Source organism: Lucilia cuprina, chromosome 3 (genome assembly GCF_022045245.1).
Source record: "Lucilia cuprina isolate Lc7/37 chromosome 3, ASM2204524v1, whole genome shotgun sequence".
Lineage (NCBI taxonomy): Eukaryota > Metazoa > Arthropoda > Insecta > Diptera > Calliphoridae > Lucilia > Lucilia cuprina.
Genome location: NC_060951.1, coordinates 21,905,381 through 21,931,939, shown reverse-complemented (window position 1 = coordinate 21,931,939; position 26,559 = coordinate 21,905,381). Strand labels below are relative to the sequence as shown.

The 26,559-nt window shown below is 30.9% G+C and overlaps 6 protein-coding genes across 6 annotated transcripts; 3 read left to right on the top strand and 3 right to left on the bottom strand.

The window, feature by feature from the left end:
- Positions 1–3,586: 3,586 nt before the first annotated feature.
- On the top strand, positions 3,587–8,096 carry LOC111675144 (organic cation/carnitine transporter 7). Its single transcript, XM_023435886.2, has 11 exons — positions 3,587–4,483; positions 4,569–4,808; positions 5,901–6,063; positions 6,145–6,323; positions 6,377–6,558; positions 6,750–6,994; positions 7,150–7,312; positions 7,371–7,482; positions 7,546–7,705; positions 7,762–7,889; positions 7,955–8,096. The coding sequence occupies exons 1-11, from the start codon at positions 4,450–4,452 to the stop codon at positions 8,008–8,010; spliced, it is 1,662 nt and encodes a 553-aa protein (XP_023291654.1). The 5' UTR covers positions 3,587–4,449; the 3' UTR covers positions 8,011–8,096.
- Positions 8,097–9,749: 1,653 nt separating this feature from the next.
- LOC111675142 (3-oxoacyl-[acyl-carrier-protein] reductase FabG) lies at positions 9,750–10,638 on the top strand. Its single transcript, XM_023435884.2, has one exon. The coding sequence runs from the start codon at positions 9,871–9,873 to the stop codon at positions 10,636–10,638; it is 768 nt and encodes a 255-aa protein (XP_023291652.1). The 5' UTR covers positions 9,750–9,870.
- Positions 10,639–10,662: 24 nt separating this feature from the next.
- LOC111675155 (leucine-rich repeat extensin-like protein 3) lies at positions 10,663–13,049 on the bottom strand. The gene is made up of 3 exons (XM_023435900.2): positions 12,788–13,049; positions 11,023–11,610; positions 10,663–10,950 (listed from the first exon to the last, which is right to left on the bottom strand). The coding sequence occupies exons 1-3, from the start codon at positions 12,821–12,823 to the stop codon at positions 10,771–10,773; spliced, it is 804 nt and encodes a 267-aa protein (XP_023291668.2). The 5' UTR covers positions 12,824–13,049; the 3' UTR covers positions 10,663–10,770.
- A 207-nt stretch (positions 13,050–13,256) lies between these two features.
- On the bottom strand, positions 13,257–17,761 carry LOC111675147 (RUN domain-containing protein 1). Its single transcript, XM_023435891.2, has 3 exons — positions 16,059–17,761; positions 14,007–14,909; positions 13,257–13,936 (listed from the first exon to the last, which is right to left on the bottom strand). The coding sequence occupies exons 1-3, from the start codon at positions 17,639–17,641 to the stop codon at positions 13,747–13,749; spliced, it is 2,676 nt and encodes an 891-aa protein (XP_023291659.1). The 5' UTR covers positions 17,642–17,761; the 3' UTR covers positions 13,257–13,746.
- A 591-nt stretch (positions 17,762–18,352) lies between these two features.
- Positions 18,353–20,823, top strand: LOC111675161 (protein bcn92). The gene is made up of 3 exons (XM_023435907.2): positions 18,353–18,557; positions 18,630–18,750; positions 20,539–20,823. The coding sequence occupies exons 1-3, from the start codon at positions 18,478–18,480 to the stop codon at positions 20,614–20,616; spliced, it is 279 nt and encodes a 92-aa protein (XP_023291675.1). The 5' UTR covers positions 18,353–18,477; the 3' UTR covers positions 20,617–20,823.
- On the bottom strand, positions 20,805–25,113 carry LOC111675160 (6-phosphogluconate dehydrogenase, decarboxylating). Its single transcript, XM_023435906.2, has 5 exons — positions 24,954–25,113; positions 24,658–24,766; positions 24,471–24,585; positions 21,442–22,312; positions 20,805–21,376 (listed from the first exon to the last, which is right to left on the bottom strand). Exons 1-5 carry the CDS (start codon positions 24,959–24,961, stop codon positions 21,034–21,036), a joined length of 1,446 nt encoding a protein of 481 aa, XP_023291674.1. The 5' UTR covers positions 24,962–25,113; the 3' UTR covers positions 20,805–21,033.
- Positions 25,114–26,559: the final 1,446 nt, after the last annotated feature.

The window sequence follows — 26,559 nt, the reverse complement described above, 5'->3', positions numbered from 1 at the left end:
AAAAACTGGAAATTTGATTTTATTCAAACACAATGATCCAATTTAGATAAAATTTTTAGATTTAGAAACACTAAATATGCTAATGAGGTGCTATTTGGAAACCCGGTAACAAGTGATATTTTTTGGTACTTTTTCATTCTCCATCTGGTAGTTTTTGAGTTTTCTTTGGTATTGAAATCGAAACATGAAATTAATAATAAAGAGACTATTCAGTACTTTTTCGTTCTACACAGGTATTTTTTTGAGTTTTCTTTAAAATTAAACCTAGAAGCATGAAATTAAGCATGTAGAGCCCGAAGTAAGTGAGAATCTAAAAAAAGGGGTCTTTTTGGTACTTTTTCGTACTTCGACTGGTACTTTTTTAATTTTCTATAATATTGAACCTAGAAACATGAAATTAAGCATGTAGAGCACGTAGTAAATAAGAATCTATAAAAGCGGACTTTTTGGTACTTTTTAGTTCTACAAAAGGTACTTTTTGAGTTTTCTATAAAATTTAACCTAGAAAAATGAAATTAAGCATGTAGAGCCCGGAGTAAATGGGAATCTATAAAAGGGGACTTTTTGGTACTGTTTCGTTCTACAAAAGGTACTTTTTGAGTTTTCTATAAAATTTAACCTAGAAACATGAAATTAAGCATGTAGAGCCCGGAGTAAATGAGAATCTATAAAATAATAAATAAAAGGGGACTTTTCGTTCTTCAAAAGGTACTTTTTGGATTTTTTGTATAATATTGAACCTAGAAACGTGAAATTAAGCACGTAGAGCCCGGATTAAGTGAGGACCTATAAAAGGGGACTTTTTGGTACTTTTCCGTTCTTTAAAAGGTGCATTTTGAATTTTGAATAATATTGAACCTAGAATCATGAAATTAAGCGTTTAGAGCCTATTTTTAAGTGAGAACCTATAAAAGGGCACTTTTTGGTACTTTTTCGTTCGTTTATTTAATTTCATTTAATATTATAAAAAAACACTTTTTGTGTTTTTTTATAATATTGATCCTAGAAACATGAAATTAAGCATGTGGAGTCCGGAGTTAATTAGAATCTATAAAAGCAATCAGGGACTTGAGTGAATGAAAATTTAAACTGGAATATTTTTGAATTTTCTATAATATTGAACTTAGGAACATGAAATTAAATAAAATAGGTCCTTTGGTACTTTTTCGTACTTCACTGGTACTGGTACTTTTAGAGCTTTCTAAAATATTGAATATACAAACATAAAATTAAACACGCAGTATCCCAATTGAACGAAAATTGAAAAAGCATACTCTGGTACTTTTTTGTTCTTTTACTAATACTTTTCGAATTTTTGTATAATATTGAACCTAAAAACATTAAATTGGACATGTAAGTAGCTGATTGTATAAAAATCATTATGCGATTTTTTTGGTTTCTGGTTGAAAATTAAACATGCGTCATCCTGATTTAATGAAAATATATAAAAAGGCACTGACTGGTACTTTTTCGTTCTTCAACTGTTTTTTCTAATTTTCTGTAATATTGAGACTAGAATCATAAAATCAAACTTAAAGAGTTCTCTAAAAGGGGAATTTTTGATATTGCAGATATATATACATTTACAATAATGATATTTATTTTATTCCATTACGATGAGGGTAGCGAAGCACACTGGGTATAGCTAGAAAGTTTTAATAAATAATTAATAAAATTTAAATGTTTTTTTTTGCACGTGTATGCTATTGCAAGTGTACGATATTTTAGTTAAATAACTTTTATCTTATTTACTATTTCTACACACTTTAAAAATATTTGACATCCTTCGGCAAAAAGAAAAATAAATCAAATTTATTTTACAACAAATTATTATGGTTTTGTTTTATGAATTAGGGATATTGCCCTACAAACATACATATATTAGATAAATCCACCTTTTTTTATTCAAAAAATCCAGTTAGATTTATCAACTGTATAACTACCATTTTTGCACTATTATTTTTTTCTTAAACTTAATATTAGCTTACACAATGTTTTTTTTTTTGGAAATAATGATGACCAAATCGAAATTTCGAACTTCAAAAACAAAAAGTCATTAAAAACCCTCTAATCAACATGAGTAATAATTTATGACCATTTTAATTTTTATCCTCATAACTAACAAGAGCTATATAATATCTGTAAGAATCGAAGAAAACCCGAGCAACGCCGGGTACATTTAGCTAGTATAATATAATGTTATCTAAAATATTTTCGGTTAAGTGTTGTCCATTCGTGAGCTGGATAGTTTTGAAGAAAATGTTGTATGGGGTACACGATTTTTCATGTCAAATAATTTAAATAATCTTTGTTATGTTTTGTAATGGTTCCCGATATATTTATTGTCTTTCGATTTCCGTTCGTGAGCTGGACCTCTTACGAAAAAGTTCAGTTTTAGTTTTTTTTTTAAATTTCTCAGTACATATTTCTTAAACCAAATAAAAAAAATATGTGGTATCATTTGAATGTTTTTTTTTTTGAAGCCAAGTCTAGTAGTGTTCAAAATTTGCAAAACCTAATAATTTTAAATATTTTGGAATATGACAATTATGAACAGACGGTTATTTAATACATCATTTGACGCGGCTTTAAAACCCCTTCCAAACTATACCCCATATTGGATATTTTGTTTCAAAATAAAACAAAAATTTAAAAATTTTTCTTTTTTTAATTTGGTCCAGCTCCTCTGAAAACATTTTAATAGTAATAACGAAATTTTTTATGCACCCAGTAATTATATTGTTGGCCGTTTTGGATAGCTTTCTAATTAAACGCTCATTACTCTTATAAATATAAGAACCAAAATCGCTTTACCAAATTTACATATTATGATCACTGCATATTTTAATTGTTAATGGAGTCTTCCCATAGGATTTTAATAGGAAATTCTTTACTTTATTCGGTGCTTAATTAATTCGGTCATATTGTTTCTCTTAATAACAAGTACATTTTCTCTTTTACTGCCAAATGATCTGGTACCTAGATTTCGCATAGTTTTCGGAAGTGTATTTGGCTATGGATGTCTTTCAGTCCAATTTGGTTTTAGTTTTAAACTGTTAACCTCTATTGGTTCCATATCCATAAACCAATTTATGTGTTGTGATTAGACCGGCGGTAGTACATTTCGGTTTCTGTTTTTACAATGCATATAACCAGACAAGTTTTTTCTTCCAGTTTAGATTTATCTGTCTTTGATCTAATGTTCCGCTTGACCATAAAAAAGGTTCAAAGTACGAAAATGTTTCTTGTAATTTTGTCTCAAAACGATATCTTTGTTTTCTACTAATTTAACAATTGCACATTCAAAAAGGTATTTCAATTTTACAAATCATAAATTTAATAAAAATTTAGAAGTAGAATATTTAAACTTGCATGCTTGCATTGCCATTGTATTGCCTCGTAATTTGAAAATCGTCATTAAATATTTGCTGCGTCAAAAATACCAACCGAACTTATGTACATACATACATATGTATGTATGCATGTATGTATGTATATTTACATGAATTTCACTTTAAATCAGCTACTGTTATGATGATCTGAAGGCTCTAAAGTGCAAACAATTTTGATAAGAAATGAGATTTTGTCAGTCATGACACAATTAAAGAATTATTAATGAAAAAAGTTGTTATTTTAAGAAAATTCACGACATAAACAGCGTGTAAAAAAGGTTTCCTCTCACGATCAATTTAGATAACTGTCAAACTCCCTGTTGTTGGGGGATCATCATAAAAATAAACGTATAAAAATAATATGATGAAACTCACTCACTCAATTGTATGGATGGGATATAAATCATTTTCTATTCCTATTTGTTTATACAGTGATACGAACAGTTAAAACAAACGTCAAATATTTGCGAATTTATCACAGCATTTTGTCTCTATTTATTATGCACCCTACTAGTAGAGATTCGTTATAAGTTTGTGACCTGGTTTAGTAACAATTTTAGAATACTTTAAATATATGCAGGTTGTACTTAGATTTTTGAAATTTTCAATTGACTGACTATCTGCTTTATTTAAAAATAAAGACGAACAAATATAATTTTATAACATTAAAAAATATGAATTAATTTTTTATTAAAAAGAAAAACTAAAAAAGGGTGTTAGAAATTCGATGCAATCGAATTTTCACACTTTATCATTTCATGTTTAATTCTTAAATTTAGTGGGATAATTTACAAGATTTAAGATAATTTTACTAGACAAAACATTTTAAGAATAGATACACCAACCTGCAACCAAAGTTAGTAAGTTGTTAGACTACAAGCGCAAAAGTATAGCTTCTCAATGGAAAAAGGAATTTGACCAATTTAAACTATTGGAGTTAAAATGTGGTTTTAGGAAATAATTTAAAAAAAAATCATATAATTGGAAAAGGTCATTCAGGAAGTCAGCATTAGGATATTTATCAAAGAAAACTGTGTGAAAATAGAAGGCGATAAAAATGGTGGGAATAATAACAAATACAGCTGAAAATGGTAAATATTATTCAGATGGAATGACTTTTTCTCTTTTGGTAATTGGAATTTTTAAATAAAAATATTTTTGTTTTTTCTTTTGTAGATAAGGGCGATCATAAAGCTCGATCACTCGAAGATGATAAAACACCAGCTGATTTCGAAAAAGCTATATCAACTGCGGGTTTTGGACGTTTCAATATATTTTTATTGCTGGTAGCATGTCCGGCCGCAATGGCTTCAGTTGTTGAAACGGCCGTTATATCCTATATCCTTCCCAGTGCAGAATGCGATTTAAATTTGAATCTTCTTGATAAAGGCATCCTTAATGCCATAACTTATTGTGGTAAGAAAACATTCGCCAACTTATTTTATTATTGCTTTCCAGCAAAAAAGGAACTTCCAAAGTAACGAAAAGGAAATAGGATTTATTCTATGGAAGTGTTGAAAAGGCCTGTAAGCTTGTCATAGAAGTAATGTCCTTTTAACTACTAAAGTGATTCTCAAAACTTATAAGCGAAATAGACAGATTTAAAACAAAAGCCCACTTAGTGTTCCTTTTGAATTGGTGATAAATGTTATACTTTGAAGTGTTTTTATGACAACGTATTGTGGTAGCTCCAAAAAATTTAGAAAAAATATTCATTTCGGAATTCTTAAACAAAACTTCAACTTTTTCTTTACCAAATTCGACGTCTAAATTTTAATACTTGATAATCGTTTAATTCTTAAAAAAATTTTCCAGTTTTCATATTAGCAATACTTTAGCTATTTATACACTACACCACTTTAGTGGGGAGGGTATATTGGGTTTGTGCTGATGTTTGTAACGCACTATAATATTGGTCCTATACCCACCTTAAAGTATACCAGAATCATTTTCTGAGTCGATTTAGTTATGTCCGTCCATGAAAACATTGTAATCAAACTACAGGTCGCATGATGGTATATGATCTTCTATTGTCCTAGGGACGAAGCCTATTGAGAATAGATCGGTCCATTATTTCACCTAACCCCATGGTACTGAACCCTCCAACAGTGCTTGTAAAAGGTTTACAAACTACAGATTGCGATTTTGGAAATAATTATTTTATGGTACCGTAGACGAAGCTTGTTAAAAATGGTTTCCATCGGTCCATTATTTAACCTAGCCCCCATACAACTGAACCACAATTCCACAATTTTATTCAACAATAAACGGCTTTAGTATGTATATCTGAGGCAAATAGCTATTCATCTTAAATGCTTTATTAAGGGTATTATATGTTCGGTCTCGCCCGACTATAAAAATAACAATCGTGTATACATAGCATAAGAATCACGTTCTCGATTAACTTATGGCCCTTAATTTTTAATGTATTTTCCATTTTTATATTTATGTATCTAAACTACTCACGACACTACTTACGATATCCAATTATATATATTTAATTTACAGGTATGATAATATCGGCCATTGGTTGGGGTTATCTATCTGACAAGAAAGGCCGAAAGAAACTATTGGTGTTTGGTTACCTGATGGATGTCATTTGTGTTCTTTGTGGAGCCATGAGTCAAAATGTTACACAATTAATGATTTCGAAATTCTTTGGTGGTCTTGTGTAAGTTTCAATTAATGTTCCATGTGTAGATGTTTCTACAACAACTTTGTTTGTGTAAAATCTTGTCTCTACCGAAACTAGTATGTGTGGACCATTCGCTGTACTGATGTCATATTTGACAGAATTCCATGGTACTGAACACAGGCCCCGTATTATGATGTTAATAGGTATAATGTTTTCTATGGCCTCTATTTTGCTACCGGTTTTAGCATTATTAATTTTGCCAAATGAATGGAATTTCCGAGTGTTTAGTATGAACTGTAAGTATTTCTAAAAATTAAAATGATATGCTTTCTAATGTGATTGTTTTTAGTTCATTCCTGGCAAGTTTATTTTGCTATTTGTTGTCTACCAAGTCTTTTAAGTGGTATTCTTTTAACATTATTTCCCGAAAGCCCACGATTTTTAATGTCACAAGGTAGAAATGCGGAAGCTTTAAAAGTTTTCCAAAAAATATTTGCTATTAATAAAGGACAACCAGCAGAAAATTATCCAGTGAGTAAATTTTTTTTAACAAAAGTTGTTTTATGATTTCTTGTCGACCCCTCCATATGATTTTGGTATAAATTCTTATGAAAAACACACAATTTCGACTTAAAATATATCGACAAAGGTGGTCTTGACCCGAAAAATGTTGTATATTTATTGCTTATTCAATATTAATTATTTTTCCTCACTTATTATAGATCAAACATCTTGTCAATGAAAATCCCAACCACAAAGACTCTGATCCAGCAGATAATATTAGTATAGCAACAATTGAAGCTGCTATCACTACTGCCAAAACTGATAAGGACCAAAAATCGAATACCATCAACAATATACAATATACAAAACTTAAAGTGCCTACTGGTTTTAAGCCGCTTTTCTTTAAGCCTTATTTGGGAATGTGCATAATTGTGAATGTTTTGAACTTTTTTATATTATTAGGGTAAGTGTATACATTCAATAAATGTAATCTTATGTTCATCCAGTTGGTTTCGGACCAGTTTTCCATAATGCGAATGAACATTTCTTTTTTATTTCATATTGAAAACATTAGCAAAATATATTTGAATTGCCCCACTATACATTATATTATTTCAGACAAAATACCATACGTTTATGGTTACCTCAGCTATTCGCATCATTACATGAATATGAACAAATATCGAGTGAAGCCACCAGCATGTGTTCCATTTTAGAATATAGTGTCAATAAGACACAAATGGTACAAACGGTTCAGAATCCTGTCGAAAGTTGTGTTGTGGTAAGAAATGTTAATAGTCATGTCAAAACACTATTTTAAAGCAATTTCTTTCATCAAGGTAATTACACCTGCGACTTATACAAATAATATTATTGTGGCTGTAACAGGATTTGTTGCTTATTTAGTCGCCGGTTCGCTTATCAATGCTTTAGGCAATAAACGCATACAAGGTATATGAAACTAATAACTAATATTTTATTCAACATTTATAGATTATAATAAAAAATTTACAGTTTTTGGTCTCTTAATTGCTGGCACAAGTGGTATTGCTCTTTTCTGGTCCTCATCGGCATTAACGACACTCATTATATCTTCATTATACGTTTGTATGGGAAGTATTTCTTCAACATCGGCTATCGGAACATCGGTTAATTTGTTTCCAACTTCATTAAGGTACTTGTCATACTAATAGTTCGATTCTTAGTTTTAAAATCATATTTCAATTTCAGAACTATGATTGTTTCACTATCAATGATGTTTGGTCGTATGGGTTCCATTACGGGTAATGTACTATTTCCGGTTTTCATGTCGTTCGGCTGTATTCCACCATTTGTAATGGTCGGTGCTGTAATGTATAGTAAGTTTTCAAATTTATTTATAACATATTACATACAGTTTTATTAATTTATTTTTTATTTCCAGTTGGTGCTATTTTGTCTGCTTTACTGCCAAGTACAAAGAAAATCGAGCTTAAATAAAAAAAGATTTTCAATAATTTATTTCCAATATAGTTTAATTCGTATAAATAAATATTATTATGTGTGATACTTAAATGTAAATATATCCATACCTTTTATGAAAAAAAATGTTTAATTAAATAAGATTTATATAAGATAATTAATAATATATTAACTTTAAAAAATAAAATCACAATCTTTAAATTTCTACAAAATATACCATTGAAATCATTTTCTTTTTTATGTAAACTTTTCCCAAACAGAAAATTCATATTACTCAATCCTGTCCCTGTATTCTATTACACTTAATCTCAACCCTAACTAATACCCCGTTCTCATTATGCAATTTTAAGGCTTAATTTCGCCTTTTAATTTATCAGTTTGCCCTTTTCCGTTATCTTATATAGTTTTAAAAATGGTAAAATTTTAAATTTGTATTATACTTTTAAACACTCACTATACGAAAATTTAGAAAAACTTTCAGATTTGGAAACTTTAAAGTTAATGATTGATATAAGACCTATATAAAAATTGATTTGGGCAACTCTGCTGTCCATAAAAACTTTATGGAAAGAGTATACCTAAATTTCGATATACATACACATAGGAATTAAAAAACTTTGGTCGATAACCATTAATGATCTGCTAAGGTTGGGTCGACGGATGGAACTACTATGGAAATGAAGAGGCGGAAAAGCGTTGTCTTTTTCTGAAGCTCTTAGCAGCACTACTTACAACTTCATTTTCATTCTGTTTCATTTGTTTCAGAATTTATATACATACATCGGGGTTTAGACCTAAAAATTATGATAAATTCAGATCTTTTCAAATCAAATCCGAAAGCTTCATGGTACCATTAGGCATGATTATTATAATTGTTTTCTGTGTCTAGTGTTTATAAACGATAATCATGAGTTTTGCATGTTCTATTCGAAGGTTTATTCTGACATAACAGTGGGATCTAGAAGGAAATTGTTTTGATAGCGAAAACATGAGTTATTTGACTGGGAGTACCTTAATTTTCATCTGCACAAAGTTATGTAAAGCGTATTTGACAAGGTTAGGACTTCGTTGATGATAACTGCTGGCGAAAATGAATATGTTTTTTAAGAAAACAATTCAACAGATCATTAAGGTTATCAACTGGTCAATAAGGGTAAAAGTAGTAATTTCATATGTTCACGGTCTACCTCATTATAATATTGATAATCGTATCTAGTAGGATATCTTTAATTAGTGTTGAAGTCTTGCGACAATTGGAATCGTCCTATGAGTTCGTTTTAGCATTTTAAGTTTTGAATGACAATTGTATTTAATGTATATGGTTTAAAAAAGAGACTCAGCTGTCTCAGAAGGTTACACGAGTAATATTGGCCTGTATGAGTTTTTATAGTCGTTTTCAGGCATTAGATATAACAGGAACATGGTTACTGTAAAGTAAAAAAAGTTCATGTAAATCAGGCAATATAAGAGATAGCTGGCCGAAAGGCAAATACTTAGTTTATTTCGATAGATCGTATTTATTACCAAGTCTACGTTTATTAACTGATGAATTTATCTTATCATCAAAAACTCAATAACTTTTCATTATCGATAATATAATAATAGGATTTCTTCCACTTTCAATTATTATTTGCTTCAATATCACCACACATTTGTTAATATTTTACAACAGACCCTCGTAAATGGAACATGAATAACGGTATTTTTTAGCAATCAATAAAATCACTCATATTGAGAGCGTTATCTTATCAATGAGAACTTAACAATCAAAATTAATAACATGTTAGTAGTATTTATTTTATTCGATTTATAGAATATAACTACTGACTTAACTGGTTCTAGAAATTACAATTTAATTAGTAAAATTTATTTGATAAAATGGATTTCACCGGAAAAGTTGTATTAATTACTGGTGCTAGTTCAGGTATTGGAGCTGCAACAGCTGAAACTTTTGCTAAATATGGTGCCAATGTAGTTATAGTGGGTCGTAATGTCGAAAATCTTAAAGCTACCGAAATAAAATGCAAAGATGTCAACGCTAAAGTAAACTGTTTGCCCATTGTTGCCGATGTCACTACAGAAGCGGAAAAAATTATCAATGAAACTGTTTCCAAATTTCAGCGTTTAGACGTTTTAGTCAACAATGCGGGTATATTAGCTTCTGGTGGTCTACTTGACATTGATGTGGAGCAATTTGATCGCATATTAAACACAAATTTGCGCGCTGTATTCATATTGACCAAATTGGCTGGGCCTCTTTTGATCAAAAGTCAAGGTAGCATAATAAACGTTTCAAGTGTAGCTGGTCTACGTTCATTTGCAGGAGCTTTAAGTTATGGCGTTTCCAAAGCAGCTCTTGATCAATTTACAAAATGTGTTTCCCTAGAACTAGCTCCCAAAAATGTGCGTGTTAATTCAGTTAATCCCGGTGTGGTTGTTACTGATATCCATAAACGCGGTGGCATGTCAGTGGAGGAATATGCTCAGTATTTGGAGCGTTGCAAAGACACACATGCCATGGGTAGAGTGGGTAATGTGTATGAAGTTGCAGAAACTATAGCATTTTTAGGCAGCAGTAAAGCTAGCTTCATCACTGGTGCTTGTGTGCCAATCGATGGTGGCAAACATGCCATGTGTCCCCGATAAGCTCTTAAAAATATGAATTTCTAATAAATTTAATTTAACTTTATTTTAAATATTAACATAATAATAATGTTGAAATAAATATTAATTAGAAAATAAATAAATATCTTTAAAATGTTCAATTGTGCTTCGATATCAATGTGAACTTATGTCCTCCGGTGGAGATGAACTCCAATCATTTGGTGGCGAAGAATGCCATTCATTGTTGATTTCGTGATAAGGTTCTTCGTGAATAACGGGTTCATCATTATGATTAGCGGGCTTTAAAATGGTGACATGGTGTTGAGGTTTCTCCACGGAAACCGGGACAGGTACCTTCAAATATACGTATAAAAATAAATAATCTTGCATATCTTATATTGAAATCAATGGAGATATTTGTTTTACCTTAACGGTGACGGGAAATGGTACGGGTCTGGGCACAGGAAATGGTACAACAGGAGGATAGAACTTTTTAGCAATCAAAGCGTGTAACAATGAAGCTACACTTAATGTGGCCGCAGTATGAGCTGGCAGAATAATTGGCGCTGGAGCAGGAGGTGGCGGAGGCGGCGGTGGTGGGGCTGGAGCCGGTGCTGGCGGTGGATATGGATAAGCTAGTGGAGGAAATGGATAACCAAAAGGTGCTCCGAATGGCGGGCCTGGAGGATAAAATGGCAATGGGAAAGGCGATGGAAATGGCGAGGGTAAAACTGGCGGTGGTGCCAAAGGTAAAGGTGGCCCTAATGGCGGAGGAAATGCTCCCCCAAATGGAGGTGGAAATGGCGGTGGAGGAAAGGGTGGTGGAAACGGTGGAAAGAAACCTCCAAAAGGTGGTAGGCCACCGAATGGAGGAAATGCTCCGAATGGAGGTATTGCCCCGAATGGAGCAAACGGTGGCGGAGCATAAGGATCAATTATACTACGGCGAACCTTTGATCCTTCTTCATGAGTCACGGTACTACATTCACATATTTTTAAAATTAAAGTAATCACCTGAGAAATAAAGTATAAGAGGTATTTTAAATAATGTTATATTAGATACAAAAATACTTAGAACTATTTTGTTTTGTTTGCAATTAAGAATATCTAAGTAAATCTTGTCAACAAACGAAAATTGTCTCCTATGATATATGTATATATGTACGTAGGCACATACTTCAGAAGCGGGTTTTTGAGCTGGCAATTAAATGCCAATTAATAATCAGATTAGTTAATCTAAAAATAAACTGATTCTGATGTTAACCCCCTTTGATGTTTTTGAGTAAAGGATTAATTAAATGTAAAATTAATGTAACATTTTTGCATTTCTTGCTGAAGTTTAAACCATCTTCATTTTGCGCTAAAAACACAAAGTCACAAAGTATACAGAGATGTCACTTTTGTCATTTGAAAAAGTCTAAAATCAGCTTTTATTTGATTTTGAAATTGTTTTGTGAGAAGAGGTATATAAAATACAGCTAAAAAAAATCATTGAATTCGTTTTGTGCGAAAGAGAGGAAAATAGCTTTTTGCTCGTGACGTCTCTGTACACCCCGTGACAAAGTGTACAGAGGTGTCATCTTTTACGTTTAAAAAGCCTAAAATCAGAGGTTTCGTAGCTTTTGTCAAACTTGTGCATAAACTACATCTAAAAAAATTGTGTGAAACTTGTGTTGAAAGAGATAGAAATATTTTTTTTGCTCGTGACGTCTTTGTATAAATGTGTGCAAACAAAATTAACTAATTGAGTACTCAATTGAGGGTTAAGTTTAATTAAATCCACTTGATATAAATGAAAAATATTTTTTTTAAACTTTTGTTTTTTAATAACGAAAAATACTAAAAGATTGTTTTAAAAGTGTTAAAATACGGTCCTTGTTTTTTATTAATTTATTTTTTTCGAAAGCGTAGGTTTCCCTTTATAAAATGTTTGGTAGTTTAGTGGGATGTGAGCCGTTTGTAACTCATGAATTTGTTTTGCAATGAAATTATATATTATTATTTCTAACTTTCACATTACTTAAATAAACAGAAACACTTTTTAAAAAAATTATATTAATGAATATTTTGTTTTTGTAATTACCAAATACTATTCACTCATTATTTTATTTATATCTAAATATTTAAAAAAAAAATGATCTCAACACAATATGCTTTTCGGATTTGTTAATAACAATAAAAATTTACTTACACCAATTAATAAACCACGTTCAAAATTTATAAGCATTTAGTTTCTTAAAATGTTTAATATTTTGTGAACTCCAAACGAATTCGAAACTCCAACTGTTGCATTTTCACTTTCACTATTCAATATTTATACTCAAATATAAGCTTCCAATGTCAAGGTTTGGAAAAAAATGCATCTGCTAATGGCTTCATGTACTAAAGTTTGGTAGAATGAATATGGAAAAATGTAAGAAAAAGTCAATTTTTACAAGTCATTTATGTGATGAATGCACTAATATAATTTCACTTTTTCAATACTGTCAATGATCATTATTTTAAATAAATAATTATGTAATTGCACAACAAAATATAAGAATATATATTAAATGCTTGAATTAGATACCGATTTTGATTAAATTTTAGAAATATTTACATATGTACTAATACATTATAGAATCAGAACTTTTTAGAAATCGCCTTAGAAAGTTATTATAAAAAATTCTATTTATTATTGGTTAACATTTCAATAATGATATATATTTTTTATTTTTAGTTAATTTTTATATTTTTTGTTGTATTTTAATGTATAATATTATATTTATAAATGTTAAAGGGAAAAAGGAGGGAGGGAGCATAAATTAGCTACTATACATACGATTAAATACATAAATGGATAGAAAAATTATTTAATGTCAATAAGGTTAGTTATGTGTACAATACATATAAGTTAGAAAGATAAAATTTACATAAAAATAATTTGAAATATGACTAGATTTTTTATTTATATTTTTTAATAAATACAGACATACACACATGGTATCAATTGTGTTTGACAGTATAAAGTAGACCACATTAATATTTTAAACTAATTAGTATAAATAATTCAAAATCATTTAATATTTTTCCAAGTGTACTCCAGATGTGTGTATGTCTAGTCTAAATTGTTATGTGTTTGTATATAAGTATGTGTATCCTTAAAATCCTTTAGAGATTACGAAAATGTCGTATGGCCAAATCGACGGGTAAGTCAAAATCATATTTTGACAATGTATCAATAGAACGTAGGGCATCGCGAAAACCAGTGCAGGCAACATAACTGGAATTTGTATAGTAATTTTCAATTAGATCGGTGCAACTAAATATTAGATTCAACCACTCCACTAGTTGATGACAACTAAAAGTACAAAAAAAAGATTATAAAAAGTTAATTTAACAACATATAGAAGACAATAAAATCAACTGACTTTAGTCCAGCGCAAACAAATGCCTTGAAATGGGCATTATAACTCCGTTTATAGGGACGATGCATAGCAATAATGCTTCCCACTACACTAAGCAAATTTTGTTTTGAAGTCACCACCTGCGAATTGACAATATCCAAATTGAAACTTTGTGATAGTTTACGTGCCGGAGTGTTATTATATTCATCGCCATGTTTAAGATAATAATACTCCAATATCAATTCCCAAGCATGCATAGGTCGCGTGCTGCCAGTGCTAAAAAATCCACCACCTCCATCAGTAGACCAATTATTACTGGCATCTATTCCCTCGGTATCCTCGTAGCCAAATGAGGCTGTTGAAGACATAAATGAAGATGCATCAAAGTCGCGTGCACGATAGCTGTGTTCGGCTACAAAAACTGGGGACGGATTAAGGCAGCGCATAAAGGGAACTATAAGACTTGAAGTTACAGGGGGTATTGATTCAACTCTTAGACCATGTTGCATCAGCTTCAATAAAGTCATAGCAAAGTTTTTCCGCACAGCTGTTGTTAACTCTTTGCTTAGAGTATTGATGGTATCGCCTCGGATCCGGGCGCATTGTACCATACGTCGATTGTTCTGCTGTTGCCAATCGTAGTAATCGTATGCATCGAAATCCTCATCATCAGAACCGGAAGAAACAGTATAGGGTTTAAGTTGCTTTTGTTGATTCGTTTGTGACATTTTGGAACGATTTCGACTGCACGATGGAGGGATTGTTGTTATAATGCCATTTTTCAACGCAGCTTCTTCAGTGTCTGCAAATGTTTTTGATTTTTTCATAGCTTTGCGTAGTTTGGAAAGTTTTTCTCGATCGAAACTTAATGTGGCCGCTAATGATGCAACCTCTTGTATATCCACTTCTAGTTGAGCTCGCAAGTCACTGAAATTAAGAACAAATTATTATGGTCGAAATCTAGTTTATAATAAACAGTGTTTGTCGATCACTGTTTATTATAAACTTTAAGATCATTATGATGATTAAAACAAAGCAACAAACATATGTAATTTCTATGAAAGCAAAAAAAGTTTATTTTGCCTAATGTGGAGCAAACTAATAACTTACTCCCCATATATATTTATAACCAGGGAAACCAAAATATGCAAATGCATGTTTTTTTGATAATAATATATTTACACGTTTCAATTTTGGCATCGATTTGTTAGAGCCCATTTTTTCAAATTTACCAATAAGAGCATAATTTAGCATGGGTTTACTTTTGAGGCATATTTAGGGCATATTTGCGAGTTTTTAGAGCATATTTCACTTTTTTAGTGCATATTTTGATGTTTTCCGCTCTATTTTTTATACCCAGCATCGAAAAAATGGGGTTAATCGATCGAAATATCGGTCATAGACTCATAAATGTATATATAATCTGGGCTTTAAAAAAATATAAGACGATCTAGCCATGTCCGTCCATCTGTTAAAATCACGATAGGGACCACACGGGAGGAGCTAGACAGTTGAAATTTCGCATAAATATTATCTATTGCTAAGGTTTGGTATTGAAAATGGGCAATAGGTCCACTTTTTCGGACTTTTTTAACGAGCATAACAGCTTTAAAAGCACGATTATATATATCATTCAAACAAGTTTCATGCGAGTCAAAATCTCTCTACTAAAATTTATAATGACTTTAATGATTATTACTGACTTAATAATACGAATATAGCAATAAAATTCGAATATTGAAATATAAACAGAAAATGTATATTTAGAGTCTAATTTTAAAAGCATATTTCGAGCTTTTCACTGCATTTTTCAAATCATATTTGCGGATTCCCTGTTTATAACAATCTTACTATGATATTTATAATTAACTTCAATTTTAGAGCAGATCAGTTCTTTGAAAGTCTACCTTTGTAAATTTTGATAAAATTATTGGTTTTAATTTATTTTTATGTTACACTCACAGTTAAATTCAATCTTTAACTCAAAAATCCTTTCTTAGTGCTTTTAAATCTCAAAGCTAAGAATCTAAAGTAATCTACACTCATTTTAATCTATTTTTCATATATTTTACATACCCCCAGTGATTTCCTTTATGAGTTTTCTTTAAAGTATTCTTTTGAAATTGCTCTTGTTTCGAGCCAAAATGAGTGGTGGCAAACATCTGCATCAGTAATGATGCCTTATCCATTAGACCATGTGCTTTACTATGAAGACTTTCTCTCACCCTTAGTGTATCACCTGAATTTGCATTCTTATTTAACTCTATTTCGGAATTCGATGCACTTGAACCATCCATATTAGCATTATCTTTAATTTTCGCGCCATCTGCTAATGATTTATTAGATTCTTTTTTCTTTTTCGCAGCATAACTATTGTATGCTTCACAAAACTTTTCACTGCTATTCAAAGTTTTCATTTTACTCTCATCGGTGTCGCACTGTAAAAAAGCAATAAAACGTTCCAGATCTGTGATTTGAGTTTTCAATTGTGCTACCAATTGCTCCTTCATCTTAAGAGGACCCACAAATTCCCCAATAGCGTTATCGACTTGAGATTTTAATTCTTCAGCCGTTAATTCAGGCAACTTATGCTCATCAACTTTAAAATTTAGTTTATGTTTTAGTTCATCAATAATGATTTTCTGTTTCTCTAACAGAATATGTTGAGGCAGTACGGGTGCACCCGATTCATAAGCAATTTTTTCCAATTCTGTTAGTTGGTTCTTTAAATGGTCTATGAGCTCAAACTGCTGTTGTTCTCTGATCGCATTGCTAGCGTTATCTTCACCATTGTGATTATTAGCCGAAGATGAACCACTTCGGAAGGTGGCAGTTGTTTTGGCTGAAGGAGGCTCGGGTATGCCTTGAAAAGCAAATTCTTCTAGATCTTTTAATAACTGGTCACGTTCGTTGGCTGGTGCCTCAACAATTTGACGTACTCTTAGCTGGACATGTGCAAAATGGGAGGTGAGTGCCATTAGGGAAGAGGTAAGCATTTCTTGCTCATCTTCTAAACCCTTCAAACGTAACATTTCAGCAGACTCATCGCTGTGCTGATGAAAATCATGTTTATCCTGACTGTCAGAACTCAACAGTTCCAGCTCAGACTCTGGACTTAAAAGTTCAGATGAGGGGGTCACAGCATCATCATAATTTGCACCCAAAGGTGACCAACGTTCACTTAAAGGTTGTAAACCATCATCGAAATCTCCCTCGCCTTCATCCTCGCCATTTATTTCTGTCATTGCATCTAACTGTGTTGTTAATGGTGGTAGTTTTTGCTCCTCGGCTGGTGTAAACACTAAAGCTGTACTACATGTGGGTTGTGTGGTTTTTAACGTCTCTATATGTGTGAAATTTGCGGGGGCGTCTGAGGATGTGTTTGTTGTATTGATGTTAGCGAGACTGCCAAATACATTTTCCTTGATTTTTTCATCGCAGCTGTTAAATGTTTGCAAAGCGAATTCTTCTCTAACATTAAAATTTTCGAGGTCTTTTGCTTGTTTTTCACTAGCTTTAAACGTGTCAACCTTGTTAATTGACATCTCCGCCTGTCCCTCATCTTTATTTAATTCATCAAAATTCGCATCGAAATTTCCTTGAAAATTTAACTCTTTTCCCAGCTTACATTCAATTTTCTCACAGTCCGTTGTATTCATATTTATAAAATTGCTTCAAATATTAGCATTATATGATTTTTTCGAATTTATTTCACTATTTTTACTTAACTTTTCACTTTTTCTTTCACTTTGCGTAAAAATCAATTTTTCAAGTACATGTTGATGTGTGTGAGTGTGTTTCTATATTTTTTTATTGTTCTATTAGTGTCATTCAGTTTTTTTACTGTTATACTTACAGTAAAAAAACAACGTAACAAGCAAACATATGGTGGTTACAATAACAATGCAAAAAAATAAATACCAATACAACGGTAATTGTAATAGAGTTGTTTACATAAATAATCTATTACAATCATCCTTATATAAATAAGAATAAAAAGTAACCAAATTTTTAATAACTTGGCAGTACTTTTTTAAGCTAAGACACAAACCTGCTAAAAAATACAATGTGACTTCTGTTTCCATGTGTTAAATTACAGATATAAAATTTTAATAAAATTATATTTTTTATACAAGAATTTTCACAAGTCGAATCTGCGGAATTGTCTGTGAAAAGGAGGACAATTTCTATAAAATGACTTTAAACAAAATTGAACACCAACAAATTTAAATTTATCATTTGTAAAGTCGACTTTCATTATATTACAAAAAATCGAAAGGTCGACTTTTGTTTCAACTTAGAACCCTAATTTGTTTTTATACGAACAGCTGTCTTGTGTTTTTATGTGTTCTTCTTTTTTTAATTTCTTTCATTCATCTACTATATTTCATCACTTAACCAATGCGGTAAATGATCCGTGCATTATAAATTCGGCAAAAATATAAAATTACATCTCTTTAAAAACTGCAATATTATTATACAGAAATCTGAAACAATGTCCACACGTCGTCAAGCTGTTTTCCTATACCGCCAATTGTTACGCGAGGCTGAAAAATTGCCGTCATATAATTTCAGGTAATCATATAAGACCCCGATTTTTAATGCATTCCCATTTGTTAAGTATATATTATGTTTTTGTGTTTTCAGAATGTATGCGTTCCGAAAAATACGTGACACATTCCGTGCTAATAAAACAATAAACGATTTTGATAAAATTGATCAGGAGATCATGCATGGTAAACAAAGTCTAGAAATGATACGCCGACAGGTATGTTAATAAATATTAACAGAGATTATTGATTACTGTCCATTAGATAGTTTGATAGTTAAATACATATGTAGGTTAAAAAGTAGGACAAACTACAGCGACCAATTAGGAGAATAATTAGATTCTGTCTTCTTTCTTTATAAATGTTAAAGCTTCCTGTTGATACAGCTATTGCTGAGTTGACAATCTTTGCTCGATTGGAAATCGGATGGTTGCGATCGAATTTGTAAGCAAAAACGCTTGCTAATAAATGAAAAACTTGAGAAAGTATGAGGACCCTCACTGTAAATTGCTTAAAAAATATATATTTTTTTTGACACAACCCAAGCACTTTTTAAATAAACAAATAAAAATCAGCAGCCTTTACGATTTCAGCTTACTTAGTGCAACCTGTACAGGCCCTTTAAATTTTAGAAAGCTATTGAGTTTTAATGCTGGTACAGACCATTTTCGTTTTGAACGTGTAGCATACCCGACGTATTCATCAATCCATTTAAATGCGCCGTGATAGTACCCTTGATCAATTTGGATCACGACGCATTTAAATAGATTGATGAATACGTTCAATATTTTTTACGTCAGTATTTGGAATATTTTATGGTATACGGGTCTGCGGATGATTAAACAAATGCCGCGAAAATCCCGAAATAACACAAATATAGAAAAAAAGTAATTTTCTTTTATATTTTTTAACAACTTTTCAAACGATATTTCATTTTTATTTGTTTTATTATATTTTTTTTCCGAATTTTACAAATGTATCGTATTCATCAATCTATTTAAATGCGTCGTGATCCAAATTGATCAAGGGTACTATCACGACACATTTAAATGGACGTCGGGTATGCTACACGTTCAATATTTTTTAAGTCAGTATTTGGAATATCGGATGATTAAACAAATGCCGCGAAAATCCCGAAATAACACAAATATAGAAAAAAGTAATTTTCTTTTATATTTTTTATCAACTTTTCAAACGATATTTCATTTTTATTTGTTTTATTATATTTATTTTTCCGAAATTTACAAATGTATCGTAATCTATATTTCAAAACATGCTACACGTTCAATATTTATCACGTGATCCATTATAAATATTGATACGAATTTTGGATTTCAGAAAATTGGGGTTTTCTGTGATATGGAACACGACCCGTCAATATTACATGCTACACCTTCAATACATATCATAATACAGCAAATATCACGATATATATTGAACGTGTGCCAGTGCCCTTATACGGAACACGATCCGTCAATGTTACATGCTACACGTTCAATACATATCACAATACAACAAATATCACAATATATGTATATTGAACGTGTGACACTGCCCTTTGTCTGAAATACTGATATTGTTTGCTCAAGAGCGAAAATATTTATGTTTTAGCTTTTAAAAGTTTCAGAAATGTTTTGATTCAAGAGTTAACCCTTATTGTGGTGTTATATACGCACGTAAAACTCCGGGCATGAAAATTTAGTTTAGTATATTCTTAAAAAATATCAAAAAGCTTGTTTTTTATTTTATAGAAAACTAATTTTTAAAAAGCTATGACTAGATTTTTAAAAAATCTCGTCATATGATATGAAAGAGTGTAAAATTTAAAAGTCGATCTAGATTTTTTTTGTAACTTAGGGCTTTTTGGATTTCATATGACGATATATGGAAAATATTATATAAACACAAGTTTTATTTAAGGACTGTGTAGTAAAAAGTAATCAAAGTTAGTACAATTTCGGCCTTTTCAATACAACTAATAAATTTTTCCTACTTTTCTATTTTAGGCAATAATTGGTCACTTGTACACCACTGAAAAACTTGTAATTGAAAAGAAACCAACTTTACGCCCCTCAGATGATTAGTCAATTGGAAAGCGAATAAATATTTGTTACACAAACCTGCGCCATGAAATAGTTAATACAAACTATTTAAATTCTTTCTTGTTTATCTTTTTTGCATTTTAGGCATTAAAATAAATAGAAAAAATAAAAAGGAAGCAAAATTGTTAAAACCTAAAGTTAAGATACCAATAAATACAAACAAAAACGTATACAATGTTTAAATTTTAACCATTTTTTTGTATAATTTAATATCAAATACAAATAACTAATAACAATTGTTGAAACCCAAAAGAAATATAAGATTAAGTAAATTAAGAAATGTAAGATTACGAGCGTTTAGTAGATAATGTATGATAATTAAATACATTGGAATGAAAATACATTTTTTGACTGTTTGCCATAATTTCTATTCGATTGAGTGAATGCTCTAGAAGTGATCTATGCATCATAGGTACTAGCCGACACATTACCACCAGTTCCAGTCCAATTAGTGTGTACAAATTTACCCTCCTCACCCAAAAGTTCATAGGTGTGGGCTCCGAAATAATCTCTTTGTGCTTGCAAAAGATTGGCTGGTAATCTTTCGGAACGATAACCATCATAGAAAGATAAAGCTGTTGATAAAGCAGGTACTGGTACTCCCCACAAAAAGGCCTTCGATACCACTTCACGCCACGAAGCTTGACCAGTTTCTATGGCCTTCTTGAAGAAAGGATCTAATAGTAAATTCGATAACTTAGGATTGCTATCATAAGCATCCTTGATATTTCCCAAGAAAACACTATAAAAAGAAGTAGTAAACGATGATTAAAGCTATTAAACTTTTAATTAAATAACAAAAATTACCTTCTGATAATACAACCACCTCTCCACATTAAAGCGATGCCACCATAATTTAAGTTCCATTTGTTGACATTGGCGGCTTCACGCATCAGCATGAAACCCTGGGCATATGAGACAATTTTCGAACAGTAAAGGGCATGTTTAAGGTGATTTAGGAACACCTTCAAGTTGTCCACCTTTATGGATGTTTTAGGACCATGTAGTTGTTTACTGGCAGCCACACGTTCATCTTTAAGAGCTGACAAACAGCGAGAAAATACAGCTTCACCAATCAAAGTCACCGGAATGCCATATTGAAGAGCAGCTATGGCTGTCCATTTGCCGGTACCTTTTTGACCAGCTGTATCACGAATACGTTCCAATAGATGACCCTTAGTATCCTTATATTTCAAGATATCTGCTGTGATTTCAATTAGGAATGAATCCAATTCTTCGCGATTCCATTTATCGAATTCCTGTGCAATTTCATCTGGTTTCATACCCAAACTGGTCATGATATGATAAGCCTCGCATATCAATTGCATATCACCATATTCAATGCCATTGTGGACCATTTTTACAAAATGACCAGCACCACCTTCACCTACCCAATCGCAGCAGGGCTGACCATCAGCCTTGGCACAAATGGCTTGGAATATCGGTTTAATTAAAGGCCAGGCCTCTGGATGACCACCTGGCATTAGGGAGGGACCATAACGGGCTCCTTCTTCTCCACCACTGACACCAGAACCCACAAAAAGTATACCCTTCTCTTTCAATTCATCACAACGTCGGGCGGTATCCAAGTACTCTGAGTTACCACCATCAATGATAACATCACCGGGAGATAACAAGGGCACAAGTTGTTGTATGAAACTATCAACGGCTTGTCCAGCTAGAAATAAATTTTAAAAGAAATACATTATGATTGCAAACATTTTAAATGTTAGTGAATGGAAATTAGATTGTAAGAACAAGTGTCTATGAGTAACAAGGTTTTTTATATTACTTTTTCATCCAGTTTTAATAGCGAACTTGAAATTAAGCGTGATCATGTTTATCTTGAACTTGACTCATTTGATATTGTATTAATGCTTGTACTGAATTAGAAAGTATGTTAAATGATAGATAATGTTTTTCACCGGTAGCATAGAAAATCAACTAATATGAATACCACTGTTGTTGGTCGTTGGTTGATTAGTTGTGGGATGTTTTGTTGTGATCCTAAATGTAATATCTTCCCGATTTTAGAACTATTTAATATTTAAAGTATTTTTTTTTTTGGCACATTTCGTTAGAAACATTTATTTTTGAAAATAATTCATTTTTACGCATAAAACGACATACGATTTTAATTTTATAGTAAACAAGTACTTTAATTAAAGAAAGTTTGAAGTATTAATTTAAGTTAGTAATTAGTAAAAGCATTATATGCACATTTTTAAAAACATTTCAATTTAAAGTTGGTAAACTTAAAAACAAAACTTAAAATTCACAACAATTGTATTTATTGACAGTCATTGTTTAATGTACAGCGCGATATTTAACGTTATAAAAAAATCTGACGATTGAATAGGGAACAAAATATTTTACCCTTCACCCTTTAAATTCAAACAAAAAAATCAACTTTAAAAGTTTTGCAATACACGATTTGTAATAATGTATACAATGTGAAATAATTATAAGGTTAATAATTAATTTAAAAATAAATGAACAATTTATTGTTTTATTTACAATCTGTGTTGTATAGTAGTGAATCGAAATTGATTACTCTTTTCTTGTTGTTTCAAACATTTTATTTGAAACATTTGTATAACGAACAACAATACGAGATCGATTGTAAATTGGACATTTACATACATATGTTTATAAAGAAAATAATACAAAACGGAAAATCATTGAGGTTTTTAAGAATCTATTTAAATCTTTCGAAAAATACAAAAATCTGATTTGTGGTAAACTTTTACAAATTAGTTTGAATTATTTCTTTAAATAAAAAATTAATTTTCTAAAAAAACAAAAATTTTTAAATTTTCTTAAAATTTTATGTAATATAATGTTTTATAATGGTTCCCAAAATATTTCTAGTCTATCAATGACCGTTCGTGAGCTGGACCGCTTACAAAAAAGTCCCTTTTAAGTTAATTTTTTGTAATTTCTATATCATTCAAAAGGGGGGTTTGAAGCCAATTCCAGTGGTCTGCAAAATTTGCTGAATTGTGCATTATTGAACGCGGCTTTAAAGCCCCTTTCAAACGATACCCCATAATGGAAAAAAATAATTCCAATGCACCTTTTTTTAATTTGGTCCAGCTTGCGAACGGCCTTCACTAGACTTAAAATATTTTGGGAATCATCATAAAACAAAGCAAGGAAAATATTGAGGGGTAAAAAACACGTTTTTGCTTTTCATACATAGTGAGTCGGTCTAATATACATACATCAGTATGATAAAAAATCTTTAGCATAACATTTTTAATCTTTCAAAAATATTCACAAAATGTCTTTGATTAATTAAAATCGTTCTATAAACATATGTACATAATATTCGGAATAATACCGAATTTGACTTAAACCTATTTTCTATAAAACTAATTTTATTTCGAAAGTATTGAAAACCAAAATTCAATTTCATTTAAAAATCTGAAAGTTTTATTATTATTTGCCAAAATCTATCAACAAACTTGGACCCGTTATCAGAAACACGAAAAAAAACAATATTAAAATGAACAATACTCCATACCTTATAACTATTTCGTCTAGTGTTTACACTACATGTAGTATGAGCATGTGAGTAGTGTAGATGTGATATTGTAACTCGTTTGTTGTCGTAAAGGGGAGGATGGTGAGGAGAATTAGCAAAAGGTAATACGATAGATAATGAAATTATAAATATTAATGTGTGTGTTTTAATGAAAATGTAGCTTTTTAATCATTTTTTTCTGTTTCTTTCTCATCACTTCTTTCTCCATGCTGACGACCGATCGTTTGAACTTGCATTTTTTTTAACAATTATTGACAAAAAAACTAAATGACATTGCATTGACACTTACCCTTTACCAATAACATAACTTTGCGTGGACTTTTCAATTTATTTACCATATCGGCCAAAGACGTGGCACCAATAATATTTGTACCTTTAGCTTCATTCTTTAGAAAGTGATCCACCTGTTTAAGAAAAGTAAAACATAAGTTTGATAACTATTAAAAAAGATCAAATCATCTTTAATCATATTTTACCTTATCTACTGTACGATTGTAGGCACAGACAACAAATCCCTTTGAGTCCATATTCAAGATCAAATTTTGACCCATAACGGCCAAACCAATCAAGGCTATATCGGCTTTTCTATTTTTAAGTAAAACATACAATAATTTTTTGTAAAATCTAATTACAATTATTTTATATTACACTTTTATTTTCGATTGTGTGTTATTATTAACCTTGATTTTTTTTGGGTTAAGATATTTTGTTAATAATTAATAAATTATTAAACTATTAATTAGTGCATTAGTTTTTGTTATTTATTACTTACTGTGACATTTTTTTAATTTTGTTTATGCAGGTAATTTTTTTGTTAAATTATTTTTAAATCTTATGAATAGAAAAGGTGTTTTATTTTTTGTTTAATATTTTTAAAACCTTTTCTAATTTACTTTAATGATTATGGTCCGTTTATTTTCGCGATCGCGCGATTACTAATTATTTTTTTGTTTGCAAAACTGAAACACGTTCTCTTCCAATATATAAGCTTTTCTCAAAAAAGCTTTAACATATGCTGATAAGCTTTGATCGTTGGAATGTTTACAACAGCTGAATTTTTCAACTACAGTTCAGGGGCATGGGTTTTTTTTATTAGGGGGGAGAATACAATTCAAAACCGATCGCAAACTGTTATTTTTGAATTTTATATGCTCGATGAAAACACCAGATGTTTTATTCAAATCAATTACTTTTTGATAGCAAATAAAAGAGTACACATAATTGACCATAATTATGAAACTACAGTTATAGCTACATATGTATACACGGTTGTCAAATCTTACAATGTTGGCAGAAAAATATTCAAAAATGTCTAAAAGAAGTGAAACACGGTTGTTAGATCTTACAACGTTGTCAGTAAAATGTTCAGAAAATGTATAAAAAACATTTTTTACTCGAGTAAGAGTTTTTTCCGTTAGTGTTGTTATCTACGGTCAAAAAAGTTTCAGTTTTTTGAAACTTTGTTAAACTAATTTTAAAATGTTTAGAAGATCTCATGGGGATTTATGAACAGATAAGTTTTATTCACTTAGACCTGGTTCACACTAGGAAACTTTTTTGGGAAACTTTTGATTTTTGTATGTGAGAGAAAGAGAAGGAAATATCTACCATATCTTTCTCTCACACACAAAATCAAAAGTTTCCCAGTGTGAAACAGGTCTGTTGTCCATAAAACCCCAATGAGATGTTCTTAAATGAATTGACATTCTTACAAATATATTGAAAACAACAAATAAATTATATTTTTTTGTTTTCAATATACATAAGGAGTGAGATCGAAAAATTCTTAACATACATATATGTTTATAAAAAAGAAACCACTAAACTTACAGTTTTATTTTTTTATTTGATTCAAATTATTATTACAATTTACAAAAAAAAATATTTTTATAGTTTTAATCACTAGTGATGAAATTTTGAACCCTTTTCGGAAACCCTTCCATTAACGTTTTTATAGTGCTTTCTGTCACTTTGCTTGAACATGTAGTCCATCTCCGTTTAAAATCTACCACACTTTTGGACACCTTTTTTGTACTCTTCAATTCTCTTTTAACAAGAGCCCAATATCTCTCCACTGGCCTTAGCTCCGGGCAGTTTGGAGGATTTGCCTCTCTTGGTACAAATACCACATTATTGTTCTTGTACCAAGAGAGGCAAATCCTCCAAACTGCCCGGAGCTAAGGCCCAGTGGAGAGATATTGGGCTCTTGTTTAAAGAGAATTGAAGAGTACAAAAAAGGTGTACAAAAGTGTGGTAGATTTTAAACGGAGATGGACTACATGTTCAAGCAATAGTGACAGAAAGCACTATAAAAACGTTAATGGAAGGGTTTCCGAAAAGGGTTTCAAAATTTCATCACTAGTGATTAAAACTATAAA